This window comes from Budorcas taxicolor, chromosome 14 (genome assembly GCF_023091745.1).
Source record: "Budorcas taxicolor isolate Tak-1 chromosome 14, Takin1.1, whole genome shotgun sequence".
NCBI classification, from domain to species: Eukaryota; Metazoa; Chordata; class Mammalia; order Artiodactyla; family Bovidae; genus Budorcas; species Budorcas taxicolor.
Genome location: NC_068923.1, coordinates 38,346,403 through 38,367,967, shown reverse-complemented (window position 1 = coordinate 38,367,967; position 21,565 = coordinate 38,346,403). Strand labels below are relative to the sequence as shown.

Genomic DNA, 21,565 nt, shown 5'->3' with positions numbered 1-21,565 from the left:
AAGAGACACGGGTTCAATCCCTGGGCCAGGAGGATCCCCCGGGCTTCAGAGCAGCTGAGCTGGTGGGCCACAACTACTGAGCCTGTGCTCTGGGGCCTTTGGGAGCCACAACCACTGAGGCTCACACGCCCAAGAGCCCTTGCTTCCCACCAAAGAAGCCACCACAGTGGGAAGCCCTCACATCACAACTGGAGGGGGGCCCCCACTTGCCACAGCTAGAGAAAAGCCCACAGTGGGAAAACCCAGCCCAGTCAAAAAAAATCGCAATTAGGAAGAAAAGGATAAACTCCCCAAAAGAAAACAGGTTGGATTGTTCATACAGTGGGGTTACTACAGGAGGAATCTCTTGCTGACTATCACAGTGCTGCTCGTTGTTCAGTTCCTGCAAGAGAAAAAGGAAAAGCTGAGAGAGTTAAGGTATAATATCTAACAGTACAATAGTATTATAAAGAGAATCAGTAAGGTTGTGTTAAAGCTATGTAAATTAGGCTGGAAGAGGATGAATATGAAAATTACATGAAATAAGTTTTACTTGAAAAACAGAAAAAACAAAACCAAGTGGCCCTTAGAGCCAGTGGCCCTCACTGGTCTGTGTTTGTGTGATGTGTATGGGTGAGTATACCTGCGTAAGTTTCAAGGAAGAGCAATATGATCTGCCCCTAAATTCGTTTAGTTCTTCTATAATTCAGATTTTGTTTTATTTCAGATCAATGGTGGAGAGAAACGACCTGCCTCTGACATGGGGAAAAAACCAAAAACCCCCAAAAAGAAGAAGAAGAAGGACCCTAATGAGCCACAGAAGCCAGTGTCTGCCTATGCGTTATTCTTCCGTGATACTCAGGCTGCCATCAAGGGCCAAAATCCAAATGCTACCTTTGGTGAAGTTTCTAAAATTGTGGCTTCCATGTGGGATGGTTTGGGTGAAGAGCAAAAACAGGTAAGAAAAGATACAAAATGGATGATTCAACATGATTTGAGAAAGTGTGTGCATCCTAAAGCAATGGCTTCTGAGGTTGTTGGGTGTGTGCTGGTGTGTGTGTGTGTGTGTGTGTAGTAGCTCCAGTCATGTCCGACTCTTTATGACCCTGCAGACTGTAGCCTGCCAGGCTCTTCTGTCCATGAGATTCTCCAGACAAGAATACTGGAGTCAGTTGCCATTCCCTCCTCCAGGGGTATCTTCCTGACCCAGGGATCAAACCTATATCTCTTACGTCTCCAGCACTGACAGGAAAGTTCTTTACCACCAGCACCACCTGGGAAGCCTGGTTATTGGGTGAATTCCTCGGATGCTAGAACTAAGGCTGAGAATGTGCCCCACCAGAACCAGACTTCAGGGGACTCTGACAAGGTTTTACATTCCTTTACTGCTGTTATAAATAGCATCTTAGTTCCTTTGTTTCAAAGTTTATATGGTGTAGTTACTTTTGGAAGGGCTTCTACATATCCAAGCCAGGATTACCTCATTCCTTAACGCTGCCAATGTGATCCTAGACAGAAAAAAAAAAAACACTAAAGGCATTTTGAGAACTGTCCACACCTCTCTTCAGCACTTAGTATTTACTCTTTTGTCATCAAAACTCTCTTTGCTCTTTGCTAAATGAACCTCGAATTTAAGGATCTCTACCCTTAGCCATTCCCTAAAGACCACTAGAGTATGTTATTCAATCCCTCTTGTACCATATTGTGAGGCTGTATTAAATGGGCCCAGATACCTGATTATTTTCTCCTCTTGCGGATTGCCATGGTGTGACTGAGGACCACACTGGTGGGGAGCAGGGGCATGAGAGACACTTTGTATCTCAGCCACAGTGTAAGTCATCCAAAAGGTCTTAAGGAGGATGGGAATTGTGGAAAGAGTCTTATCCATCTCTTTGGGATTCCGTGGACTGTAGCCTGCCAGGCTCTTCTGTCCATGGAGTTCTCCAGGCAAGAATACTGGCATGGGTAGCCATTTCCTTCTCCAGAGGATTCCCAACCCAGGGATCAAACCCAGGCCTCCTACATTGCAGGCAAGTTCTCAGGCTGTCTGAGCCACCAGGGAAGCCCATGTATAGACAGAATCCACTTCAACAAAGAAGCGGTATTGATCCCAGATTTCTAGATTGCCAGGACTAGATTGCACCATCTAGAATTTCATTATCATGAAGGAAAAATTAGACAAGCATTATCATTATAGTTCAGTCACTGGATGTGGACGAAGTGGATGCAGCTTTAGATGCTACGGAATACTGAATTGCATTCATGATGGGTTAGTCCCATATTGGATTCTTGACAAAGACTTTTATCTCTCCTCCTCAGGTCCAGGGAAGTATGTAAGAAAGAGAACATCTCAAACCTGTGTACATCTCTAAGAGCCTAAATATCGTAGTATCTGTCAGCATCTACAAAGTATATTGTGTTTGACATTTTAACAACAGTTTTACATTATTTATTTTGTTTGTTCAGCACAGTATTCATAGATGCTGTTTTCTGAATTTCACAGGTTATGAAATGGGGCCAGTTAAATTCAGTCACTCATCCATTCGACAAAGATTTATTGAGTGTTTACTGTGTGCCCCAGGCACTTTTCTAGACACTGGGAGGAGAGCAGAGAATAAGACAGAGTCCTATTCGTTGACTGATTTGTCTAAGACTACACACCATGACTAGAACTTATCATTCAACCTACAGTTCTTTTCTAACCAATTTATAAAAACAATTATAGCTGTAATGGTAAAACCAGCTGCTAACAGAACATTAGCTAAACCTACTCTTCCAATTCTCTCCAACCCCCCTTTACTGTAAGTCAAAGCTGTCCTGTACAGTCTGAAATCTCTACACATTATATCCTTTCCAAGATTGCCACTCCCAGCTAAGGGCTTCATAGGGCCTGCCGCGTGGAGCTCTGCTACAAGAGTCATCTCTGAGGATGGAAACCATACCACGGAAATGTTCTCTGTGTGTGAGATTAAACTGAAGCCACTCAGTCGTGTCCGACTCTCTGCGATCCCATGAACTGTAGCCTACCAAGCTCCTCGGTCCATGGAATTTTCCAGGCAAGAGCACTGGAGTGGGTTGCCATTTCCTTCTCCAGGGGATCTTCCCAACCCAGGGATCGAACCCGGGTCTCCTGCACTGTAAAATACAAATAGAGTGGTTGACATTGTATTTTGTGATTCCACTGAAAACCTAATATAGTTTTTTGAGACTTCAGAGCTGGTTTCTCTCCTGACTTGGATCAGTTTGCTGTCACAGTCCCAAAGCCAAAGTGTGGTTCCCCACTGATGTTGGAGACGCACGGTGGAATTCTACACAGGGGCTTATTCATGGATTGAGAAACTGAGTGCACCTCCACCAGGAACCCCAGCCCCACCCTGGTCCTGCTCTACCCATGGCCTGGGCACCAGGACATAACCTCTCTCCCTGCTCAGACAGCCCCTGTGTGTATTCGTGGATAGGGCCCAGGCTTCAGTGCTATAAACTCTTGCTTTGTTAGATAGAATTTCCCAGAAGAGACATCCAGAAGGTGGTTGCCTTCCCTAGTGACTGTGATGGCAACTTGTAATCAGAGGACATTAGTGATCCCTTTTGCAACCCAGCAGCGAGCTGGGGATGCTGCTCAAAGGCTCACATGCGCTCCTTTGGTTTTATGTCAAGAAATTTCAGTTGCCAGTGCTACCACCAATCTGACTCCTCTTGTCTGTTTTTCTAACCCTGGATATCTTTTCCTAATTACTTCCCACATTTACTAGAGGAACTTAAATGGGGGAGGTCTACACAGCTCTTTCCTAGCCCACGATCAAATCCTTTACATTATCAATTCAAGGTCAGTGCCTGTTCTCATGTTTCTAGTGGAAAAGAATAATGTTCTTATGATGAAAACTGAGTAGTTCCTCAAGGCAACAAATATAAAGCTTCAGGATTTCCCCACTAATTATATTATAATATGGCCTTTTATTTTTATTATAGCAAGAGGGGAACACTGAGATAATATTCCACATTTTTGGTCTGACCAGGTAAGGTCTTTACAGACCCAAAGAATAGGAAAGTCACTATTCTCCAGTGTTGTGATAAAAAGAGAAATGACTCCCATTCTCCCATTCTGCCTTTCAAACTCAGCTCTGAGCCTTTCTGATGGAAGTAGGATCACAATTATGACATGATACTTAAGGCTTTTTAATTGTATATTGTGATAACAAAACACTTTCCTCTGTTTCTTTTGTTTCCAATTTAATAAGTAACTTGTAATGAGTCTTTCTTTGGGTTCTCTCTTAACAGAAATAGTTGGGGGGTTGAAGAATGTGTTTTATAAATAAAAGATGAGATTATATAATAGCTGACCCTACTTGGGGGCTTCCCAGGTGTCCTTAATGGAAGAGAAACTATCTGCCAATGCAGGAGACCTGAGAGATGTGATGTCGATCCCTGGGTTGGGAAGCTCCCCTGGGGGAGAGAATGGGAACCCACTTCAGTATTCTTGCCTGGAGAGCCCTGTGGACAGAGGAGCCTGGCGGACCATCGTCCATGGGGTCGCAAAGAGCTGGACACAACTGAAGCAACTTAGCATAGCACAGACCCTGTTTAACTCACTGAGTATTATAAAGCAATTCCATAATCAAAATGCAGTTGTTTAAAAAAAATATTCTAAGATTACTTAGGGAGATATATTAATAGAAATAACTTTTTCTCTTATAGAGAAGTTAGTGTTTTAACACTCAAGCACCTTTACCAAAACAAGGTACTGAGATCAGTTTGAGTCACTTGAGATAGTTTGTCCCCATGCCTTCTGTTCCTTTGACTTGACAGGGGTTCAGCATAGCTTATTCTTTCCTCTTAAAAGATGATCTTGCTTAATAAAGATAGTGAAACCACAGAGTATGTAAAAAAGGGTGGTTTTTGACATATACGGGTGCAAGTCCGTCCCAGGAACAAGCAGGGAGAGGGTTCAGTGAGTGAGAACAGATGCCTCGCTTATAAAAGGGACATACTGCATCAGCTGGGCCTGCCATGCTCCACGTGGCAGCCCCTCTCTGACAGTTTGCTGGAATTGCCCGCAAAGCGCACATGCCCACCTAGAATGCACGTTTTGGGCATCAAGAGAATATCAGCAAAATATCCAAAAGTGTTATTATGGTGTATTACCACCTGTTCTTCCCCTTTATGTTGACTCATGGTGCCAACATAATATCTCTGTTTCAAACTTAATTTAATTGTATTTTACTCTCATTTAATATTCAAATTGGAGAGCACACATACTGCTATGTATTTTTAAAGGAATGTTGCTGGAGCCAGTTAGAGGCAGACTACTAAACTTCAAAATTTAGGACAAACGTGCATGTTGCAGAACAGCCCCCACGTGATGCTGCTGGCTTTGTGTAGGCAGCTGGTTCAAGGAGAAGGCTAGGATTTCATGCACCACCATTGTTCAGAAATCCCGTTGTCATAATAGCCCACAATTATGAACAGCTCCAAATATAAACACAAACTGGGGAAAATGGGCAGAATTATTGATGACTTATTAGGGGCTCAGAAAATTACAATATTTAAGGAAAAACAGCTATTAGTGAGATTACAATTGAATGTTTTCTTGCCAGCCAGAGGGAACAGGACTAATGGGGCTGCTGTGCATGTGTGTGTCACATGCTTCCTCTTTGTGGAGTCTAGGCGGGGCTAAGAAGCCACTACAGATGGGCAGGTCTTTATTTTCAGAAGCCCCGGAAAGGAAGAAACTATATGTACTTTGATTTCTGTAAAGAATCTCTCAAAGAAGAGAAATCAGAAGGAAGCTAAAAGAAGTGATAAAAATCCTCCAGGAACACAAAACCTCCCTTATGAGTTGTTCCTACCAAAGCCGCTGAACAAACTTCAGGTATCGGAGATCTCTCCATTTGAATACTTTCGAAGATGGAGCTGAATCTGGAAGAGGGGGAGCGGGATTGTGTTTAGGATTCCAGCAGAAGGTTTTAAATGCTAATGAATCCTACGACAGTGGAGAGCCTGGTTCAGAGACATAGTAAGTCGTTTCCAAAAGGCACCAGCTAGAGAAAGGGAAATAAAACATAAGTGTGACGGTGATGTTGGTCTTTGCTACTTTTGTTTCATTGACTGGAACCTACAGAGAAAGAAAAATAATAACGTAACAAGACCATGCCCTTTATATGAGACTCCTTGGAGTTTGAGCAACCCTCAGCATCTTTGTTTATGAAGGTCCAGCTAAATTTCCTGTATTTCCCTGTTATTCTGAATTCTGTGATTCTGGTCATCAAAGTCAAACCCCACTAAATTAAAGAGTCCCGTCCAGCTTTGAAGCAGAAGGGATCGGTCCAAAGAGCTATAAAGCATTCTTGGTTCCTTTTTAGCCACGGAAAGTCAGCTCCTAAGTGGGAAAGGAAAGTCACCTTAAATCAGAACCAGATGTAAATTACTAAATGAACCTTAAGTTCCTAATTGGAGACACAGTTGGGCTGTAATACATTTAGCAAATTACAAACAAAATGTTCTTGTTTACATTACATTAAATGGCTTTAAAGCTTCAGCCAAAGAGCTAAATAAACACGCTGTTAGGCTAAAAATGGAGTGGAAGGCCTGTTCAGGGTTTGGTGTATTCAGGAGAAACCACAGCCCACGGTGCCCAGAGAGCATATTTTTGTAAATGCTACCCTGTCGTGGGAGAAGAGAGCAGGTTTACCTCGCGATCCAGAGCCTAATGAGCAGATATCACTTGCAGGGAAACTGTTTGAATATTGTAACATATGCCTTCTTTCAGGATGCATAATTCATATCCAAGGATATTAGCCATAGCAGTTCAGCTCAATAGCAGCACCTCATTATTTCATCCCTCAGTATTTATTCCTATGTTTGACGCCTCATGAAATTACTGTTAATGTGTTTATATAAGGGCAGGTCTGACACAAGTGGGAAGAATGTAATTTCCTGCTCATTCTTTCCTGCTGCTGTGTCCTCTTCCCCTGGTAGAAGTGGCAAGTGTAAATAGTTAATTTGCTTCAATTATGAGCCTGTCCTGCTAAATTAGAAGCAGCAGGGATATGAAGAGCCAGAATTATACTTACGAGGCAGCTGACAAATCCTCTGAGCCCGTGGAATCAAATCATTTACTCCTCATTGGTGCTCAAATACCCACTACAGAAGCACTGCCGGGGCCTTCCCCCACCCCCGCCCCATATCTTATGATAAAATTTGGATTTTATGTCAACAATACTTAAGGTTAACTAAAATCCTGTTTTACCATAGCATTCACACACTTGTTTATCTTGGCCAATTCCTTATAAACATTAGGCATTTTCTCCAATTTTTTTAATGCTAGGTGTAAAATATATATAAAACAATTGTTCACTTAAAAACTGTAGAAGGTGAGGCAAGTTTATATTAATATTCATAAAAACTTGAAACAGCAGTTGGAAATATTATACCCAATGGTGAACATATTTCTAAATCACAGGCGTATGTACCTATAATTAATTGGTACATAAATGGGGTTGTGGCACACCTTCCTGGGTGTAAATACACAGAGTGCAAATGGAAATACTCCATGCTGATACACAGAGAGAGCAGACATTTCACTTAAATGGTTCCATGATGTCAGCAGGGAGAGAATTTGAACATAATACTCACTCAAGTCCATTGGCGGAGAAGGCAATGGCAACCCACTCCAGTACTCTTGCCTGGAAAATCCCATGGACGAAGGAGCCTGGTAGGCTGCAGTCCATGGGGTCGCTAAGAGTCGGGCACAACTGAGCGACTTTACTTTCACTTTTCACTTTAATGCATTGGAGAAGGAAATGGCAACCCACTCCAGTGTTCTTGCCTGGAGAATCCCAGGGATGGTGGAGCCTGGTGGGATGCCGTCTATGGGGTCGCACAGAGTCGGACATGACTGAAGCGACTTAGCAGCAGCAACAGCAGTGGCAAGTCCACCGGGCTTTGTGTATTATTGGTAAACATGTTTCAGGAGGGCAGGTTATCTCTTTGTATACCAAATCCTCTGTCCCCACTCATGCCCACCCTAATTTAGAACATGCAGTTTGGTGTTCTACCATGAGTACCACACCCATGCTGACTCACAGAAGAGAAACCTGAGACCAGGGATTATACACTCTATCGCAGGCATTTCCCGAGCACCTGCTATGTGCCAAACTGCCCTGCTAAAAGGGCTGCCCTGTGGTTGGGGGTCTGAATGAGGCATCCAAGGGAGATCACATGTAACCAGGAGGGGCTGTTGCATAAACAGAGATAAATCTCAGATACCAGACCAGTTTGATTAGATACATGTATATATATGCCTGACACAAAAAATGCACACAATAGAAGCATATTTTAATACTTTTTTTGGTTTTGTAGCTTCTGTTCCTCACACCATGCAGGAACATAACAGATACTCACTATATTGTTAAGTATAATTGAACGACATTACACTCTATCATCCTCATTTAATAAACTGACAGGTGTATTTTGCAGCCATATTTTCAGATGAAGAGCTTGCTTCTGATCCCGACCATTCCAGAAACAGGTTACCCCATTATTGTGCAGACAATGTGTTTGCATTTGATGGATCCCAAAAAGAATCGATAGCAAAATTTTTGTCATGTTGTATAATGTTTTCAGTTCTCTGAATACCACTTTATAAAGTTCTCTGACTTCTGGAATGCTTAAGAAAACGCTGAGCAAGTTACACAAATGGAAATTTAACTGTATTTAAGGACTAAGTTCTGTGTAAACACAGATGCACTTGCTCTAACTGTCCTAAATAATAATAGCATTCAAAGATGCTGCAAACGTTAATTTCTCAAGTACTGTATATTACAGGGAAATGAGATTAAATTATTATTTCTTACATAACCATGTTTCTAAGCATTTTCTATAAATATGAAATTATACTGGGGAAAAACTGCATTTGAAGTTAACCAAAAAGAGAAGTGCCTTTAGTTTTGTAGTGTTTGAATAAAATCCAGAATTAGAAGAACTGTGTTTTTTCTTATTATTACTGCAAAGAGTTGAATAAACTACAACTAGAGATTAACTAGGGACCAGAGCCAAAAAGAAGGAAGGAAGAAGGAATTAAATGGTATTTATAAGATTTTACTTTTCTATATAAGTTAGATGGATTGTTTGGGGAAGGAGCAGAAAGTGAAAAAAGCAAAATGACAGGTTGTATTAGAATGTTTTCTGTTTGAGTGCATCCGTAGTCACTGATACTGAATTGCTGATTTTAATTAGAGATTATTTGCTTATAAAAATATGTATACATGCTAGAATGTAGTGCAACTTAAAAAATGATTCACAGAATCACTAGGTTACATGAACAGAATTTGGATTCTCTAGAACTGCCATTTGAGGTCTGTTTTAGTTTAGCCATTATATATGTTTTAACTTAACTGCTGAGATGCAATCCTTAGATAGGGTATGGTAGCTTTCTTAGAATAACAAACCACAGCAACTAACTAAGTTAGGACAGGATGAATTCAAAAGTGTTTGGATGAGCTGGGGAAAATGATAAATGATGTATTATGATTTTTAAATCCTCATCTGGCCAACTTTGCACTTTATTTCAAACAGCTGTAGCCCATTTGGAAGCCATTTTGTAGTTCAGCTGAGTACTAATATTTACCGTGTGAATCACATTTCTTTAAAATATTTGTCTTTCCCTGAGAGAGAGAGAGAGAGACCATTTCTTTCCCAAACTTAACTTTGATGTAAATCAGACCCATCCCCTAGGTTAGAAGGTTTGATCATTGCAGTGGACTGCTCATTGCAAATGCAGTCAGCGTCATCTTTGGTTTCTGCAAGTGAAAGAGTTTTCTCCATCCATAAATAGAGCTTTGAAACGTTTTTGTGGAACTTTTTACTGATGATTTTTAATTATCTGTTCTAAAGGAAGAATTTCAGTATGTGGAATTCTTACATGTTTTTTTATCATTCTCATATATTTGAGGCCCTTCTTCAGACATCTGCATCAAATACAGGATTCAGAAAGCATCCTTGTACAATTTTAGAGGGTAGCATCACAAGGACATACAGGGTGAATAATATTTGAGCCATTAGCTAGTTCTTAAAGGTGGAGGTTCTAAATTACTGTAGGGGAAGCCACCTCAGATTTTAGTTCTGACCCAGGGTACCCCCCTTTAGACACAATTACAGAAACATACCTCCTGAAATCACCACCCTTTGAATCCTCCCTCTGAAGATCTGCAGCTATTCAGGGAAGAGCAGACCCATCAAGCCGTGTAATGTGACGTGATGAGTTTCCTCTTTCCTAAAGTGGTATTTAGGCACGTGTAGGATGATCCCACATAGCCAGTCATCAATAGCCAATAGGGAGCCATCTGGAGGAAACAGGGTGCTCTGAATGCTAGTCAGGAATCCCATAACGACATCGATCTCCCCTGAATCCAGGGGGCATACATCCAGCCTGAAACACACCGAGTTGCCACCTTTCTCCCGTGGTTGTTAATAAACAAATTTCAGGAAAGTTAACACCTTGTGGGATGTTAACCACTGGGAGCCCCACTGTAGTAACACTGCTGTTTCTTTGATAGAAACCGAGGGCAAGAAGGATGATAGATGTTACAGTTAGGCCATCTGAACACTGTCTTACCTGTGCTACTTAGAAAATGAGGCTTCAGGCAATGCTGTGGAAGCTAAATGAACCCTAGTTAGCTGTCCAAGGAGGTCACCTAGAGTAACATGAATAAAAAACATGATAGAAATGCTTCAAGTTTACAAAAGCGTACTACCATCGAAGATATTTTTGTTAAATATTTGCTTCAAAGTCCTGAATAGGATTTCTGTCTGTGTGGGAGAAAAACCCTCTTGAAACAGTTTTAAGGTATTAAAAGTAAATGTAAACATTGTCAGTTTAAGGTCATTCATAATAAAAAGTATGTCTTGCGGAAGAGATTGGAGGGAGAACTACAAACAGAAATCTGTATTTGAAGAAAGAAATAAATCAATCAAAAAGCAAGAGAGCTCCATGTTTCTCATTCTGACTGAACCAAAGCATATGATATGCATGAATCATACTGTTCAAAGACTTTGCTGGAATTTAGTGTTTATTTGTTTTCATATATGGGTGTCTAAAAAAGAATCTGAATTTGACTTCTAATAATTAGCTCAGTAAATTAAGAATTTTCCTGTAATTGATTTTCCTGTAATTGATTAATTGACTTCTTACTAAAAAAGTTTTCTTTTAAATTTCTTTAGTTCCATGTATTGTAAAGATGACACTAAAGATGATTGTGTGATACTAGTGTATGAATTCATAATTGCCTTATTATAGTTGCCTTTATTATAATATACCAAAATGCCAAATATGAAAGACTAGGCTGAAGTGCTCCCTAAGGGAGAACAATGAGCACATTCATTTCATAGGGTCCTTTATAATTCTGTTGACAAGGTTACTCATTTGTTTACTTTAAGTAAAATGTTCTGCTTTAATTAAAATATTTATGAGTAGGTAATATTTCTCACACCTTAAATTTCACGGTCGGGGACCGGCCTCAGCAAACCACCTTCCACATCAGAAACCATAAATTGACTTCTGCTGCTGACTTTGGTAGATATTTGGTCTTTACACATAATTTATATTTAATACTTTGACTAATTCTAAGGCCACTTTCACACTGGCCTGTGTCTGGTTTTGAGCTCAGCATTACAAAGTAGTAGCCAAGCCTCATTCCTTGCTGTAAAATTCAAGATGTGGGAAATTTAAAATAGTCGTATCGATGAAAATGCATCCAATGGTGAAAAATATTTTGTTCTTTTGGGCTGATTTCAAAAGATTGACAAAAGCAGGCTCTAAAGCCTTGAAAGAATTACCTTAATGATAGCAGACAAAGTGTATTCACTTTGCTTATCTTTCATTTTCGACTCTAATTTTTTTTTCTGTTAGCTTAGCTATGTGACCTTTAGCCTACCAGCAAGTTGTTTTTCAGTACTTTTGCTCAATTTAGGATGATTTTACTTGTATTTGCAAGATGATTTCTTATGAAAAATGAAAAGCTGCTATAAATTGAAACTCAATTCAGAACATTTTTACCTTTTCACACTGAGGCATCCACACATCCATACCATGTGTTTTTTTGTGTTTTCTGGAAAGGGCATGACCAGAGCAGGCTACACGTCACGGCACATGTGCAGTCCGCAGCCACTCAGGGTCCCCAGCCCACTCCCAAATGTGACTTCGACTGCCATCACTGATTGCTGAGTCTTTGAAAATAGGACTTCAAGGCACAAAACTTTAAATTAGTTATGAACCTGCAAACTCCATAACTGTTTCTTTGATTAGCATGTTGAACTTTATTGATCATCTTTGGAATCTGTCCTTGTTTTTGTATTTAGCAAAGAGATATATGTCAGGATTTGAGTGCACTACAGCATTATCTGCCCCTTATATAAGTACAAATGGCTTCTTTTCTCACATGTGATTCCCTGAGAACTTGCAGCCATAGTATCTTTCACAGATTCTTTACCAGCTGAGCTACGAGGGAAGCTCTGTATATGTCAGGATTTGAGTGCAGGATAACATTATCTACTCCTTATATAAGTATGAATGGCTTCTTTACTCACATATGGTTCCCTGGGAACCTCCAGCCATAGTATCTTTCCAAACCAACTGCCTCCACTCTCAGACTAACCCAGGTGTATCTCTTCATATGCTTTATGCAAAATGGGAAATTTTACCATTGTTAATCTTTTTATTATCTAATCTCTTGCCATACTTCTTAAAAACTTGTTTCAGTAAGAAAACACTATCTTCGGGGAGCTACGTATTATTGTATTGTGTGTGTGTGTGTGTGTGTGTGTGTGTGTGCGTGTGAACACACACAATTATCATTCTGCATTGCACTTCTCTGGAAACGAAAGCAGATGCACTTTCTAATTTAAGACTCTCTGTTGTTGCAGGTCTATAAAAAGAAAACAGAGGCTGCGAAGAAGGAGTACCTGAAGCAACTAGCAGCATACAGAGCCAGCCTGGTGTCCAAGGTAACGTGCAACCGTGTGGTCTTGGGACGGGTTATGGCCATCTCGTCTCAGACCATGATGGTCATTTGAAAGCACAAAAGATTACTTCAGCGTTTCTGCACAATCTCCTTTGCTGAAAAAGTAAATCCTAAGCAAAGCTGTATGTTATGGAAATATTTGTTCATACCTAGAGGACCAGAACAACCCTTGGGCCTTTAGTATAATGTTGCCTACCTGTGGATTACTTGTTTTGTGGGTTAGTTGCAGCACGTTCTTAATCCTGAGCCAACTTTCTGTTTCACCACATTCCACTCTTTAAATGTATTCCACCCCCAGCACCCCGACCTCATCCCATTGGTCTTTGCTGAGGAGATGGCAACTGTCTTTAATTGTAGCCTCATTACAACATGATTAGTATGTACGCCTGCCAAAATAAGCAAGCAGATGGGGGGAAGATGCATCATTTCATTTGAAAAAGAAAGCACCCCTTAAAAATATTTTATGCTTTGGAATATCTCAAATATGAACCCTTGCTATAATAAAAACTCAGGAGTTAACTCTGTTTGGTATTGGGTTATTAAATCTATATTTCCCTGTATAGATTTCTCAGGGAGTAGTCTCAGTGGCTACTGAGGCTGAGGCTGTGAAGACTGGACACTGTGTCATCCTAAGTCCAGATGTGGCTGGTATTTGGCTCAGCATTGGGTGAGGCTCTGGATTTCAGTCCATTCACCCACGAAAAATACTTTCTATTATCCTCAAATACCCAGTTCCCTCCAACAACTCTAAAGTAATTATGTAAGTTACTTTTCCTTGGGGAATATGTATACTGAATATATGATGTGCAGAAGAAAAAGGAGCACAAAATATGAATACATAAGAAATTTCATGGTCTCATGCAACCTGTTCCACTTCTAAAGTATGACATTGTGGGAAAACTGAATATTTATTATTTAACCTTAAAATTCCTACCTTGTCTGTATTATCTCACTATGGATCTCACACTTTCTAATTTTTCTAAATCCTTTCACAGCTATTTGTATTTTCTGCTGATACCATTACAAATTTCAGTATAATTAAAGAATTCATAGCATGTATATAAAATTACAACAGAAAAACAAGGTGCAAAATACTATTTTTGTTGTTTAGTTGTGTCTGACTCTTTGTGACCCCTTGAACTGCAGCACACCAGGCCTCCTGTCCTTCATTATCTCCCAAAGTTTGCTCAAACTCTTGCCCATTGAGTCACTTGATGCTATCTAATCATCCATTGTCCCTTCTCCACTTGCCCTCAGTCTTTCCCATCATTAGGGTCTTTTCCAGCGAGTCACCTCTTGCATCAGGTGGCCAAAGTATTGGAGCTTCAGCTTCAACATCAGTCCTTCTAATGAACATTTAGGGTTTGATTGGTCCAATACTACTAGGTTGGTATAAAAGTAATTGCAGTTTTGGACCATGAATTTTAAATTATTATAACTAGGCTCAAACACATCTGTGTTAATCAAAATAGGAACCGTTACCATCAACATATTTTTGCCAAAGAGAAATAAGTTTGTTTATTCCTGTAGCATAAAAGTGCGTGTTGGGGATTCAGAAAACTCTTGGAATGCATTTTCCGCCTCCTGCTGGTTGTGGAAGTTGTTTTCCTGACAAAAAGTTGTTGAGATGCCTGAAGAAATGGTAGTCATGAGAAGTCAGGGGAATAAGGCGGATGACGCAGAACGTCATAGCCCAGTTCGTTCAACTTTTGAAGCATTGGTTGTGTGATGTGCAGTCGGGCATTGTTGTAGAGAAGAATTGGGTCCATTCTGTTCATCAATACTTGCTGCAGATGTTGCCATTTTCAGTGCATCTCATTGATTTGCTGAGCATACTTCTCAGATGTAATGATTTTGCCAGGATTCAGAAAGCTATAGTGGATCAGACTGGCAACAGACCACCAAACAGTGACCATAACCTTCTTTTGGTGAAAGTTTGATTTTGGGAAGTGCTTTGGAGCATCTTCTCTATCCAGCACTGAGTTGGTCATCACCAGCTGTCATATAAAATCCACTTTTTATTGCACATCACAATCCAATGGAGAAATTGTTCATTGTTTTTGCATAGAATAAGAGAAGATTTCACTTCAAAACTATTTTTTTGCCTGTGGTCAACTCATAAGGCACCCACTTATTGAGCTTTTTTACCTGTCCAGTTTGTTTCAAATGCCAAATGATGATACAGTGGTTGACACTGAGTTCTTCAGCAACTTCTCGTGTAGTTGTAACAGGATCAGCTTCAATGATCCTCTCAACTGATTGTTGTCAACTTCCAGTGGCAGGCCACTGTGGTGTTCATCTTCAAGACTCTCCTCTCCTTTGCAAAACTTCTTAAACCACCACTGCACTGTATGTTCATTAGCAGTTCCTGGGTAAAATGCGTTGTTGGTGTTGCCAGTTGTCTCTGCTTGACAATCCATTTTGAACTCAAATAAAAAAACACTTCAATTTGCTTTTTGTCTAACATCATTTCTATAATCTAGAATAAATATAAAACAAACAGAAACTAATAACTCATTAGCAAAAACATCAAGTGAGAAATGTGTATTAAAATAATGTATAACATAACCACATTTATTTAAGAATATATTCCAATATCAAATAGCAAATTTCAAAACCTCAGTTACTTTTGCACCATCCTCATAAATCCATCCAACAGTTGGGTTATATAGTCACTTGGTATCATGCAGATTAATATACCCAAGAAGTAAGTTCAGTTCAGTTCAGTCACTCAGTTGTGTCCAACTCTATGCGACCCCATGAACTGCAGCACGCCAGGCCTCCCTGTCCATCACCAACTCCCAGAGTTTACCCAAACTCATGTCCATCGAGTCGGTGATGCCATCCAACCATCTCATCGTCTGTCAGTCCCTTCTCCTCCTGCCCTCAATCTTTCCCAGCATCAGGGTCTTTTCAAATGAGTCAGCACTTTGCATCAGGTGGCCAAAGTATTGGAGTTTCAGCTTCAACATCAGTCCTTCCAATGAACACCCAGGACTGATCTTGTTTAGGATAGACTGGTTGGATTTCCCTGCTGTCCAAGGGACTCTCAGGAGTCTTCTTCAACACCATAGTTCAAAAGCATCAATTCTTTGGCACTCAGCTTTCTTTATAGTCCAACTCTCACATCCATACATGACTACTGGAAAAACCATAGCCTTGACTAGACTGACTTTTGTTGGCAAAGTAATGTCTCTGCTTTTTAATCTGCTGTCTAGGTTGGTCATAACTTTCCTTCCAAGCAGCAAGCGTCTTTTAATTTCATGGCAGCAATCACCATCTGCAGTGATTTTGGAGCCCAGAAAAATAAATTCAGCCTCTGTTTCCATTGTTTCCCCATCTATTTGCCATGAAGTGATGGGACTGGATGCCATGATCTTCGTTTTCTGAATGTTGAGTTTTAAGCCAACTTTTTCACTCTCCTCTTTCACTTTCATCAAGAGGGTCTTTGGTTCTTTCTCACTTTCTGCCATAAGGGTGGTGTCATCTGCATATCTGAGGTTATTGATATTTCTCCTGGCAATCTTGATTCCAGCTTGTGCTTCTTCCAGCCCAGCGTTTCTCATGATGTACTCTGCATAGAAGTTAAATAAGCAGGGTGACAATATGCAGCATTGACATACTCCTTTTCCTATCTGGAACCAGTCTGTTGTTCCATGTCCTGTTCTAACTATTGCTTCCTGACCTGCATACAGGTTTCTCAAGAGGCGGGTCAGGTGGTCTGGTATTGCCATCTCTTTCAGAATTTTCCACAGTTTATTGTGATCCACACAGTCAAAGGCTTTGACATAGTCAATAAAGCAGAAATAGATGTTTTTCTGGAACTCTCTTGCTTTTACAATGATCCAGCGGATGTTGGCAATTTGATCTCTGGTTCCTCTGCCTTATCTAAAAGCAGCTTGAACATCTGGAAGTTCACAGTTCACATATTGGTGAAGCCTGGCTTGGAAAATTTTGAGCATTACTTTACTAGTGTGTGAGATGAGTGCAATTGTGCGATAGTTGGAGCATTCTTTGGCATTGCCTTTCTTATGTAAGAGGGTATGTGAATTCTTCTAGTTTCATCCAAGGTAAGTTTCTTCTTGAGCATTTTAAAGAGAAGTTTTAGTCAGGACATTTTACATACAAGAAAATCAATACATAAAGTCTTGGTCCCAATACAAAACACTCTGGTTAATATTATGCAGATTGCCAGAATGCTATAGTACTGACTAAGCCTTTACTTTCAAAACAAGAGTTCTCAGATTTGCTCTTAGCTGCAACTTTTCTTGCTATTCATTCTCGGAGTTGCAACCCTCAGTACATGGCAATTTGTATAAATGCGGTGAATTGCCATTTCTACATTTAAAAAACCAAGCACTTTCTTTATAGCTTACTCTGACATTTTTCTTCTCTTTGGCAGCAGGAATTTTGCTGGAGCTGGTGAATGTCTATTTATGTACAACTATCTATTGTATCAATATGTATACAAATTGAAGAAAAGTTATAAACACCCTCTCCAGGTTAGAAAAATGGCTGTCTGGTGTTGGATATGAATGGGCTATTTGCAGTATAACCTTGCATGCACTCACAGAAAATTTTCCGGCCTATCCACTGATTGCATGCAGAAGCTTATGTAAAAACCTATTGCTTTTCCATTTAAAATTATCACAAGGAAAATAACAGCCATTCATATTTACATATATATTTTCCTATGTTATTTTTAATAAGTTATAAATTATTTCTCTATTTTGAAAGAGCTAAAGATCCACATGCACAGTCATAAAATGCTACATGATAATAACAGTCATAATTCCAAGTAACTACAGTGTGCCAGCCAAGCTCTATCTTTCCCATTCATTCATTCATGCAATCATTTGGTAAATTTCCTTGGGCACGTAGTCTGTGCCAAGCACTGGGCCAGGCTTAGAGGACACCTGGACCCAGGAAAATGGGCAGGTGCGTCCCCCGCACTTAGCTTTCTTTTGTTCAGGGAGATCACTAGTGAAAATAGAAGTTCATAAATGACCAAGGTCTTTGTGAATCAAAGCCTACTGGGAAATAAAGGAAGGCATCTACCTGAATGGTCTACTGAGCCCTCTGAAGATGTGACACTGGAGCTGAGACAAGGGACGACAGGAGCTCACAAGACACAGAGGGCTCAGGACAGCTGGCCAGACAGTGCAGCACAGGCAGGCTCGAGGGACAAAAATACCTCCTCAAACTAAGGAAGTCGGTGAGGCTGGAGCTGAGTAAACAGGGGAGGGTAGTTTGAGATGAAGCCGGGCTGGGAAGATGGTTAGTGGCCAAGTCACACAGGCCCTGCAGGTTAGTGAAAGGAGCTGGGTTTCATACTCTTGTACAAAGGGACATCACTGAGTGGGTTCCAGTAAGGGATGGCTTGATTGGATTTATATTTTAAAAGATAACGTGGCATCCCTTCTATGTGGAATCTAAAAAGAAATGAGCTTACAAAACAGAAAGAGACTCATAGACTCAGAGAACGAATTTATAGTTGCCAGGGGAGGGATAGAGGGAAGGGATAGTTAGAGAGTTTGGGATCAATATGTATACAATGCTACATTTAAAATGTATAGCCAGCAAGGGCCTACTGCACAGGGAACTCTACTCAATGTCATGTGGCAGCCTGGATGGGAGGGAAGTTTCGGGGAGAGTGGATGCATGTATATGTATGGCTGAATCCCTTTGCTGTCCACCTGAAACAATCACATCATTGTTACCCAACTATATACCCTAATACAAAATAAAAAGTTAAAGGAAAAAAAAACAAAAACTTTATGTGAATGACTTCCCTCACTTCCCATATCTTATTCCTCAAAGTAGGCCTGATTATTAACATTTCACAAAAGAGGAAAAGTATAACATAGGTAGCAACTGCCTGAGCCCAGCACTTGACCTGCCTCCATCAGTTCTCATGCTGGGCCATTCTGTTCCCAAGTCCTGATGTGCACCTCACCTGCTTCCCTGAAACATGCCCTGCCCAACAAGTCAGGTGTAACACCTACATTCTCTCTTCTCAGCTCAAGTAAAGTGCAGTCTATGTACAATATTGTGTTAGCTTCAGGTGTATAGCAAAGTGATTCAATTATGTATATTTCTCAGGTTATTTTCTATTATAGGTTATTGTTGTTGTTCAATCACTCATCTGACTCTCTGTGACCCCCATGGACTGTACCCTACCAGAATCCTCTGTTCCTGTGATTCTCTAGGCAAAAATACTGGAGTGGGTTGCCATTTCCTTCTCCAGGAGATCTGCCCAACCCAGGGATTGAACCCACATCTCCTGCATTGGCAGGCAGATTCTTTACCACTTAGCCACCAGGGAAACCCATTATAGGTTATTGCAAGATATTAAATATAGTTCCACTTTATATAGCAAATCCCTGCTGCTTATCTATTTAATGTATAGTAGTTTGTATCTATCATTCTCATACTTGTAATTTATACCCTTAACCCCCACTCCCTTTCCCCTTTCCCCAAAGTTTGTTTGCTAGGTTTGTGAGTCTATTTGTTTTGTATATAGAACCATTTCATTTTTTTTAGATTCCACTTATAAGTGATATCGTACAATATTTGTCTTTTTCTGATGTATTTCACTTAGTGTGATACTTTCTAGGTCCATCCATGTTACTGCAAATGGCAATCTTTCATTCTTTTTGTAGCTGAGTACCATTCCATTACATATATATATATATATATATATATATAATGGAATGGACATCTTCTTAAACCACTCATCTGTTAATGGGCTTTTGGACTGTTTCCATGTCTTGACTTTTGCAAATAATGTTGCTGTGAACACTGGTGTATGTGTCTCTTTTTTCATTAGAGTTTTCATCTTTTCCAAATATATGCCCAGGAGTGGGATTGCTGGATCATATGGTGGCTCTATTTTTAGTTTTTAAGGAACTTTCACATTGTTTCCCATAGTGACTGCACCAATTTACATTCCCACCAACAGGTTAGGAGGGTTCCCTTCTCTCCACACACTCTCCAGACTTTATTATCTGTAGACTTTTTGATAATGGCCATTCTGACTTATGTGAGATGATACTTCATTGTGGTTTTGATTTGCATCTCTATAATAATTAGCCATGTTGAGCATCTTTTCATGTGCCTGTTGGCCATCTATATGTCTTCTTTGTTTTTTTTTTTTAAATTTATTTATTTTAGTTGGAGGCTAATTACTTTACAATATTGTAGTGGTTTTTGCCATACATTGATATGAATCAGCCATGGGTTTACATGTGTTCCCTATCCTGAACCCCCCTCCCACCTCCCTCCCCATCCCATCCCTCAGGGTCATCCCAGTGCACCAACCCTGAGCACCCTGTCTCATGCATCAAACCTAGACCGGCGATCTGTTTCATATATGATAATATACATGTTTCTATGCTATTCTCTCAGATCATCCCACCCTTGCCTTCTCCCACAGAGTCCAAAAGACTATTCTATACATCTGTGTCTCTTTTGCTGTCTCACATACAGGGTTATTGTTACCATCTTTATAAATTCCATATATATGTTAGTATACTGTATTGGTGTTTTTCTTTCCGGCTTACTTCACTCTGTATAATAGGCTCCAGTTTCATCCACTTCATTAGAACCGATTCAAATGTATTCTTTTTAATGGCTGAGTAATACTCCATTGTGCATATGTACCACAACTTCCTTATCCATTCGTCTGCTGATGGACATCTAGGTTGCTTCCATGTCCTGGCTATTATAAACAGTGCTGCGATGAACATTGGGGTACATGTGTCTCTTTCAATTCTGGTTTCCTTGGTATGTATGCCCAGCAGTGGGGTTGCTAGGTCATACGGCAGTTCTATTTCCAGTTTTTTAAGGAATCTCCACACTGTTCTCCATAGTGACTGAATTAGTTTGCATTCCCACCAACAGTGTAAGAGGATTCCCTTTTTTCCACACCCTCTCCAGCATTTATTGTTTATAGATTTTTGGATAGCAACTATTCTGACTGGCGTGACATGGTACCTCATTGTGGTTTTGATTTGCATTTCTCTGATAATGAGTGATGTTGAGCATCTTTTCATGTGTTTGTTAGCCATCTGTATGTCTTCTTTGGAGAAATGTCTGTTTGGTTCATTGGACCATTTTTTGATTGGGTTGTTTATTTTTCTGGAATTGAGCTTCAGGAGTTGCTTGTATATTTTTGAGATTAATTCTTTGTCAGTTGCTTCATTTGCTATTATTTGTTCCCATTCTGAAGGCTGTCTTTTCACTTTGCTTATAGTTTCCTTCACTGTGCAAAAGCTTGTAAATTTAAAGGTCCCATTTGTTTATTTTTGCTTTTATTTCCATTACTCTGGGAGGTGGATCATAGAGGATCCTGCTGTGGTTTATGTCAGAGAGTGTTTTGCCTATGTTTTCCTCTAGGAAAAAGTTTCTGGTCTCACATTTATATCTTTAATCCATTTTGCATTTATTTTTGTGTATGGTGTTAGAAAGTGTTCTAGTTTCATTCTTTTACAAGTGGTTGACCAGCTTTCCCAGCACCACTTGTTAAAGAGATTGTCTTTTCTCCATTGTATACTCTTGCCTCCTTCGTC

At 40.2% G+C, this 21,565-nt stretch overlaps 1 protein-coding gene across 1 annotated transcript in view; it reads left to right on the top strand.

The window, feature by feature from the left end:
• Positions 1 to 21,565, top strand: part of TOX (thymocyte selection associated high mobility group box) — a 307,411-nt gene that overhangs the window by 265,369 nt on the left and 20,477 nt on the right. Inside the window, exons 5-6 of the mRNA XM_052651904.1 lie at positions 707 to 937; positions 12,898 to 12,978. Of these exons, the coding sequence (XP_052507864.1) occupies positions 707 to 937; positions 12,898 to 12,978 (312 nt within the window). The remainder of the gene's footprint in view (positions 1 to 706; positions 938 to 12,897; positions 12,979 to 21,565) is intronic.